Genomic DNA, 8853 nt, shown 5'->3' on the forward strand with positions numbered 1-8853 from the left:
AAGGTGGCATCCAAGGGTTCTCGATGGTCTCCAAAGGCGTCTCCAACACTTGTCATCTGTCGCCTGGGGGGGGGGGGGGGGTCGAGTTTGAAAAAGCCAAAGGTTTGAGTGCTAGTGCTTTCTGTCAAACGTCAAAATCGTTGCAAGAAATTAGCTTAGTTTTAATATGTGCTCTGTAGCAGACAAACCGATTTCTCACTACACCATGACAACATTAATAGCGGATAAATATTGTTTATCATGCTCTTGCACGTGATCAGATGTTTCTTCAGGACAAGCTGAGGGCAGCCCTAACCAATCAGCACTCCGGCTGTCCACGGGCTGCTTAACACTGAGGACAGTAAAACACGGGTCAACGAACGCCAATCGATGGTGTCAGTTAAACCAATTAAATTGATGCGGACCCGAAAAAATGTCACCCGAAGTGACACACTGGGCGTAGTACATTAAAAACCTTGTCCGTTTAACTATTTTGGTACCATGGTTAGCCGGCTGCTGACTTAGTATTAATTTAATTATGTTACATTATTCTATAATTTAGATACTATCCGGTGAAGCTCTGGTTCCTTTTTCCTTTCTACGGTCTGAGTATTTACCCCTGTATGTCAAACCACTATTTCACTTTTCAGACACATAAAGAAAGACTTTATGTGAAATAAATAGGTCTAGTCGGTAAAATTAACGTTCGATTTAAAACTTTGAGTGGTGGGGTATTTCATAAATGGGAATTCCTCAAACCAGTAGATGCGTTAATTAAGAAATCCATGACTAAATGCATCAACCACAACATTTTATCACCTGGCTCAGGCTGCTCTTATAAACAGCCCCATGCAACTTGCAAACGCAGAAGTTTCGGTATCTTGTGCCTAACGATTGTCAAGCTTGTGGCTGCGTTCCGAGGAGACGATACCAACCAGGTAAGTGACATTGTCCTATATATATATATATATATATATATATATATATATATATATACACATGATCGTCCACACTAACTCGTCGACTACCTAACGACTACCTTATATAAAAATCAAATTGCACAATAATGTACTTTTATTTAAGTTGGAATATTGGCAATGCAATTGTAACTTGCGCTGAAAAACGCTAAAATTATTAATTCCATCAAACTTTAGTTAATTATCTTAATGCAAATCGTTATGTTACGTTTGTCATACCACTGTTGATCATTATTTAACAAAGATTTTAATATTGATCAACACTTTAGTACCGGATGAAGGAATAAAAGCCGAAAGTTTGGACTTTTTTCCTTATTTATTAGTTGATCAATATAGATGCCATTTAGACTTAATTTGTAATACCACTTTTGATATGTTAAAGACCCAAAGTTACTAAGCATGATTAAGTGACAGTTAAGTCTAGCTAGGTAAATATAAGTTTTGTTTATAAAATGTAATTTGTAATAGATTGAATTAAGTGCTTTCAATTATTTTCTGGTAAGCATTATACCATCCTAATGTTCATCACAGTAGCTTGACGCAGTAAAACACTCAATGTTATATTTGAATCTTGGGTCATGCCAGGGTCAGGCATTAATGCAAATCAACAGACACGCCCATAGGAAACTTTGAATAATTAGATGGAGCCAAAGTCATTTTAAACGACAGGAACGTTCATTTGAAAATAGTAGAAATTGAAAATGCAAAATAGGTCCCATTTGGGATGTCTGTCTGGAAAACCAAAATTTATAAAATGTCCATTAGCAAAATAATTAAACACCCATTTAATGTTTAACAACGTGAAGTCACTGATGCATTAGCAAATTACAGCGGAAGGTGATGTTTTTAATAAGTTTCCCTTTTAAGGCCCGTCTGGTTGTGCAGCTTTAACACTGACATTGAAATTTCATTTTCTTCCAGTTATCATGAAGTACCTTATTGTGCTTATGGCTGCGGTGCAGCTTGCATATTCACGTAAGTTATAGTTTTACTAGTGTGATTATAATGTTTTCTATGTCAGTATAAAATAGTATTTTTTATTTATCCTCGTTCTATCAGGGTGGGCCTTTATTTAATACTGCAAGCTCATTTATGAAGTTGCACAACATCCATAGATTTTTCCAACATTAAACACTTATCCTATTTTATTGTACTTTTCTAGAAACTGAGATTATTAGGACACAGGGACCAACCGTCTCACCAGCAGGTAATAAATTGATGTCAGACATAAAACAAAAATCACTTTGGTTTTAAGAATTATAACTTATAATTATGTGAAACCATATGTTTGTCACATTATGGGCGTTTCTTACATTTTTTTTACTTTTACAACGTTTTTGTTTACAAAAATCGACGGACATCAGGTAAACAAAAATGATTGTGTCTTTTTAGAGTTCTGCCAGCAGTGTGTCGAGGAGAGAAATGGCGTAGGTCACTATGAGAACCCAGATGACTGTAGGTCACACTTCAGCTGCCAAAGAAGAGATGATGGCACCGTGTATGCCAACCTTATGCCATGCTCTCCTGGCACTCTCTTCGAGAGGAGCGTAGCTACATGCGTGCCATGTGCCGATGCCACTTGTGACGGATGTGCATGCCCAGATCCAAAATGCCCACCACTTAGTAAGTGCACGTAACTTTCTGTTCAACGAAATTGAGGGCGATTACTAAATAGTCTCTGTCTAAAAGAACCATTAAATCGATTAATTAACAACTTTTTCAACCAAAATCAATGAAAGGGGTCCCATTTAAGGAAAAGCAATGTTCAAGTGTTACAAAGACCAGAGAACAGTATGACTGACTTTGTCCACTTTGTGTTATAGCATTCGTTCCCGAATCCACCACCACCGAGCCAATGCCACCAAAGGGCCCTCAGTCCTGCGAGGGCAACGATGGCTGGAGGAACTTTGAGGCCGAGGGATCCACCAACAAATTCGTGCGTGAAATGATCATCAACCAGACCCTGTACCAGGAGCTCGTCTATTGTGGACCCACTGATGACTGGAGATTCGATGTCTCACCAGATGTATGCGCCTGCACTACTCTGCGTAAGTTTTTTTTTCTTTAATATCTGATCGGTTTTCTTTCATTTCCTACATTTAAGAATTGCGATTTGACAACTATATTTATGTAAATAGCACGCTCTTTGCTTATAATTTCATATATTCTTTTCATTTAACAGCCGAGAACGCAGTTCTTATTATTCCCTTCGACGCCCAGCCATTCAAGACGTACAACAACGGTGATTGGGTCGATGCCAAGGACGTCGGAATCACTGCCGGCCGCGTTGGCAACGCAGCTGACATGAACGGTACCCAGCAGATTGAGATCCCGCGTATGGACAACACCTACTGGGGAACACAGGTCACACTGAACATCGACTTCAATGCCGATCCTAATGGCAATGATGTCAAGAGGAACGTCCTCTCCACTGGCAGCTGCAACATCCCACCAACAATTGAGCTCAACTTAAGAGAGGACAATACTCTTGAATGCAAATTCCGTGTCATTGATGTTAACGGCACAGAGACAAACATTGTGGAAACAATCCCAGGCGTAAGTAATCAACATTGTAAATACTTTAACTTTTTAAAAATTAAGTGACACAGTTTCATCCATTTCTAACACTCTAGATGTGCAAAATTACCAGCAAGAAACTATATGTACACATCGAAATTGGTATCAAAACTTAATAAACGTTGTCATTTATCCACAGATCCAGAGAGGCTCGTGGAACAACGCACAGGTGGTCTTCGACGGTCTCTCCTTCAGAGTGTACCTCAATGGCCAGCTTCAGTTCACAAGCGTTGCTGTTGGTGAGTCCAAAGATTCCTAATATTCGGTTTGGCATAATGTTCATGCAAAACAAAAATATATGTCACCATACATCTTTGTCGTCACAGTTTTGTTTTGACTCTATTACGCTTTGGTTAAACATGGTTTACAGTGTTAATATTTTCTGTATTTGATAATCATTTGAATCTCTTTAACTTAGGCACCATTCCATACACCTTGGCTCCATTGTTCCTCGGCAGATCTCTGAACTGCGAGGTCCAGGAGTTTGTATCCAACACCAGGTGGTATGGCCAGCTTGATGAGGTAAGGCTACATATTCATATTCTACTATTTACAGAGTCAAAGTCAGCTTTTTTGCGAGTTTCAGAACTGACGCGGGCCAGCTTCTTTAGTTTCAAATTTACATACATACCCGCTTGTTTGGGTCTGAAGTTCAGCGGTTTTGATTAAAGTATATCACGCCTGTAAACGCTAGGCGGGCTTATTACACATGGCCTTCTACGGAACCACGAAATTCAGATAGGCTAACCAAATGAGCGACAGTGGTTGAACTTGAAGTGAATGCATGTAGGAGCTAATGTTCAGGATAGTTTATCCTATAAAAACACATGTAAAATATGCACGCATCATTTGAAAGCTTTAGATTAACAATTTTCCATTATTTATTCATTAGCTGCAAGTGTACCAAGTTGTCCTGAGTGACTACGATCGTTGCAGAGTACGTAATGGCGGCCATAACGTTATTGTTGAGAACCCAGACGTCGCAGGCTGCTCACAATAGATGGCGGCACCTGCAGATCACCGACCATAACAGTCCAAAGGAATGACGAGAGTGAACACTTTCCGCAATGCTTGTCATGTGGCGCCAGCTGAACTTTTGAGTGTCTTATTTGGACAGTATGTCGAAACACTTGATCAATTACGGAAACAAGGGCTGAGATTTTTTCACTGATATTAGAGGGAGAACATGAAAGTGTTGATGACGCAAAATATTATTGTCTAAATGTGCCATTCTGAGTTTGTTGGACGGCATGACCTCAACCAGGCATACGTATTATATTGTATTGTTTATTTGTGACATATCATAACTCACGTATCATAGACATTTACATAAGACGTATTTGTGACGTTTTTCTGTCTTGATTTTTGTAATAAATTTCTATGCATGTTCTTTAATCAAAACTGATCGATATTGTGCTGTTGTCTGAGTAGGGGAAATAGTTAGGCCTATCATACATAGGTATCTTTGTACAGTTAGCCTGGGTACAGCTAATAAAGCTTTTATGATGCAATCGAAAATACCAAAAAATTGTTTGTCGTTTTGCATCTCTCTTTGCTCCCTCCCATCTTTCTCACATTCCATACCACCAAGTTAATACTTGCATGTGCCAGCTTTCACACCGAGTGTGAGGCCTCTATAATAAACATGAACGGCACCTTTGCTGTTTTGCAAAGCACTCGCTCTTTCTCTCTCCCTCTTTCTCTCTGTCTCTTCAACAGAACCTTGAAATGCACTGAACACCCACAGTCACGTTTCAGGAACATGCGTCATTTAAACGATGCGAATATAAAATCCAACAAGTTTTGAACAAAAGTGCGCATGCCTAAGTGCTTGGTATGCAACACAAAGAGTAAACATATCTATGCTAGGTGCTTTACTCCCGTTCATTGGTAGAATGATAGTGATGTGCCCGATATACACGGTACGCCCATAAATTCCAAGGTTCGTTTTACTCTGATAGTTCGTTTTACTCGGATATATATATCGGTATATGATTGCAGTCTTACTAATGTTAGTAAACTAAGAGATGATGGCCTGGATACATGTTCCGTACGTTCCAGTCTCCAAATCTAAATTTTTTTCGATTCTTTTTCTTTTGTTCCTTTTTATCTGTCGGTACTTGGTGCCAGATAGACGGTCTGTCTACTAAGACTAGTCAAGTCGCTGCACCCCATGCACCCAATGACACAAAGAAACCTGGGCAGGTCGGCACTCAACTGGCGAGGTTTGCCCATCTTTCCCTGGCCAATGGGACACAAAGATCATCTCACCCTCGGATGGTAAAACGTGGCGCCGTAGCGATTTAGCCACTGGTTCCAGCAACAATGAGGTGTCCTCCTCACCGTGCATGCATGTCAGAAATAAAAAATTGCAGACTCTGAGGTGGCCAGAAGCCAGTTTCCCGCTCCCTTATCAGCATGATCCAAAGAAAAGCACAGCAGTACGTTTAGCATTGATGTGGCTGCAACGTTTGCCCTTTACTGGTGCACTGTTGTTACTGGCCCTAACAAGGCAGTGAGTGCTCACAAGAGCAGGGACGAAAATCTCTGGGGTCAGAAAAGCCTGACCCTGCTGAAATAAAGAAGAGAAAAGAAGAATAGTAATATTCCCAATTTATTTCTGGCCCAATTGCCCCCCAAACTATGCTGGTTAAGCATCAAACCAGTGTTGTTATGGGGAACGTCCTCACCACCTCCGCAGATGCATGGGCCGGTCTTGTACCAGAGTGAAGAGTGGGTACTTATCTTTCACTTATCTAATCTTAAGTTTATTCGAACGTAAAATCCCTCCACATTTCTGCGATAATCCAATGCCAGTACATTCATTTTTTAACATTCATCTTAAATCAAAATGATTAACATAATTGATCTATTTAGTCTAGGGCATTTCAGTATCATCTGAAAAAATACAAGTGCAATCATTGCTTTGTATTACGTGTACTTACATGTATACTTGGTACACGAAATACATGTAGTAATATCTCTAATACGGTATACCCCTATTTTCTTTTAATAGAATTACTCCACCCAATAACAAAAATCGGAAGCAGTATTAATAACATCTCAAACAACAACTACCGTGACAAAGAGTAAAAAACGGTAGTAATAAGTAGCATACCAGGCTTGTTACTTTTTCAGTATGATCCATTATGATAAGTTAAATCACTATAGCATTTTATTTTCTCTTATGAACTAACTGGACTGAAAACTTAAATTTTTATTGATTTACCTAAGACAGGTCTTAAACTGTTTGCAGACAAAATGATGAAAGCTTAAATGGAATGGGAAAACGGTTTTTAATTAATCTCTCAGGATTCTCCTGTTTATGAATTATAGCGATTACCCCTAGTTTCTTAGAGACAGATAATCCTCTAGATTCAAAATCGTAATCTAGAGATTGGAGAAGTCGATAAACACCCAGACAATTTTTATAAAATTGATTTGTAAATCCGACAGTGCCAGGACATTTACCATTTAAGCACTTTATAGTGCCACAAGTGATTCCCAGCTAATCCTCCATAGAGAGGGATTTCTATGTGTTGGGACTCAAAACCATTTAAAGAAGTAAAATCAAAAGTACAAAGTGATCCGTTACTACTTGTGCACAGAGATTTATGAAAAAGATAGATATACAGTATGATCTAGAATTATTATTTTGTTCCGTGCGAGTTTGTCCAGAATTATCAATGATTTTACACACTTTTTGTTAAAATAACCCTTCAGTAGACAGCAGAATTACCTACTAGGCTTTTCGCCTTGGTCTATCCGTTTGGTTTTCTGCTCTTTGCATTTTCCTTTTTAATCTTTCCCTCACGTAATCAAGCCTTTGTTTATTACTGCATTCCTCAAATCAAATCTGGAAAAAATCACCTCCCCGCCAATGACCTTAGTGCCACTTGTACACCCCAACTCCTTTCTTACTGTATTCATCTTATTACTTCAAGCCCAAGGTCAAATTGTGACTCATGTTACCTGTATCTGTCCACACCACCTTTTCATCTTTCCTTCACTGTATTACCTACCACGTCCTCTTCTTTGTGTTCTGACGATCTACTTGATACCGAGCAGACCGTGCTTGTACCTGGCCGCGCGTGCCAGAATTTAACCTAATACCATTTAACACTTACGCCTACCGACACGAGTAAGGACGCGGCAGGCAATTAGAATTGTTCGCTGATAAATAGAGGACTTCATGATGATAGTGCAGTCAATTTTGCCGCTGGAAATTATTGTTACCTTCGCTCATTTGCCCTTGCGTCTTTTCTTCACAAATATTTTTAGTTTTCCTTATAACATGATGTAAATGATAACTTACAGGCGTTCAAAAGGGTAATTTATTTTGTGTCAGAATCTGAAAGCTTGACATATAAATAAGGAGAGAGAGAAGGAGGGAGGGATGTAATGTGCACTAATTGCACAGCCTCAGTAAAACGTACAGTACGTCTAAACACAAATGTAAATGAAATATATAATTTTTCATTACTTACTCTACACTCCTTTGTCTAATTGGGTAGCTAAAAACATTTAGGTTTATCCATTCGAGAAAATTTTATATCAACATACATGTATGCCAATTATTTCTTATGTCTTCTACATTTAGTTGGTCTGTTCAGAATGTAATTTATAGTCCCAATGAAAGTTCTGTTATAAAGAATGCTAATTGTGATCGGTCTAATTCGTCTTTCTGCCAGACCAACATGCGCCATAATCTGATCTTTTGTGTCTTTCTTCCGCCACTGAGTTTTGCCTAAGTCATGCCAGTAGTAGCTTTACTCATGACAAAATGATTTACACCCAAGGAAGCTCCCTGAGCACTTTTTTAATTAAAAAACTTTGTTTTTTTCCAAATCCCCATAGACGAATTATTTAGGTTAGAATTGAATTTTGAGCTCGGTGAAACGTCCCGTAGTCATACCCAGTCAAAAGCTCTTCCGCCAATGCCATTTCCTGCAACTTCTCCAAGGTAATCCGAGGTCACAAAGAAATGTAAATGCTCCTCCAATAATTGCAAGATATCAATACGTTTGCGTTAGCCCAACTGACGTCAACATACGTGAAACTTTATGTAAGTGCGCGTAAATATGTTTTTCCCTTTAAACCAATACAGCGGTTGCATGCATTGCTTTGATTTTCACTTATGGTAAAAAGTTTCTACCATGAGAAATTATTTTATTACTTTAAAGCATGTGATAGTCTACTGAGGCATTTGCACTGAATATTTGGATACAGGTTAGGCAGCTTTGTGACAACAACAATTGAGAAAACAAAAACAAAACTTTGCTCTTCAATCCTATTTGTCCTATTAAAGTATAACAATGGT

General features: G+C 38.8%; 1 protein-coding gene across 1 annotated transcript; it reads left to right on the forward strand.

Moving 5' to 3' along the window:
• Nucleotides 1-780: 780 nt before the first annotated feature.
• Nucleotides 781-4818, forward strand: LOC106160739 (uncharacterized). Its single transcript, XM_013537409.2, has 9 exons — nt 781-917; nt 1878-1931; nt 2119-2163; nt 2349-2579; nt 2780-3004; nt 3139-3512; nt 3673-3772; nt 3952-4055; nt 4426-4818. Exons 2-9 carry the CDS (start codon nt 1883-1885, stop codon nt 4531-4533), a joined length of 1236 nt encoding a protein of 411 aa, XP_013392863.2. The 5' UTR covers nt 781-917; nt 1878-1882; the 3' UTR covers nt 4534-4818.
• Nucleotides 4819-8853: the final 4035 nt, after the last annotated feature.

Source organism: Lingula anatina, chromosome 1 (assembly GCF_051362555.1).
Source record: "Lingula anatina isolate TDL-2025a chromosome 1, LinAna3.0, whole genome shotgun sequence".
Classification (NCBI taxonomy): Eukaryota; Metazoa; Brachiopoda; class Lingulata; order Lingulida; family Lingulidae; genus Lingula; species Lingula anatina.

Coding starts and splice junctions, on each gene's coding strand:
- LOC106160739 (XM_013537409.2), top strand. CDS start 1,883: ATGAAGTACCTTATTGTGCTTATGGCTGCGGTGCAGCTTGCATATTCA. Junction 2,164..2,348: donor ACCAACCGTCTCACCAGCAG/GTAATAAATTGA, acceptor GTGTCTTTTTAG/AGTTCTGCCAGCAGTGTGTC. Junction 3,513..3,672: donor TTGTGGAAACAATCCCAGGC/GTAAGTAATCAA, acceptor ATTTATCCACAG/ATCCAGAGAGGCTCGTGGAA.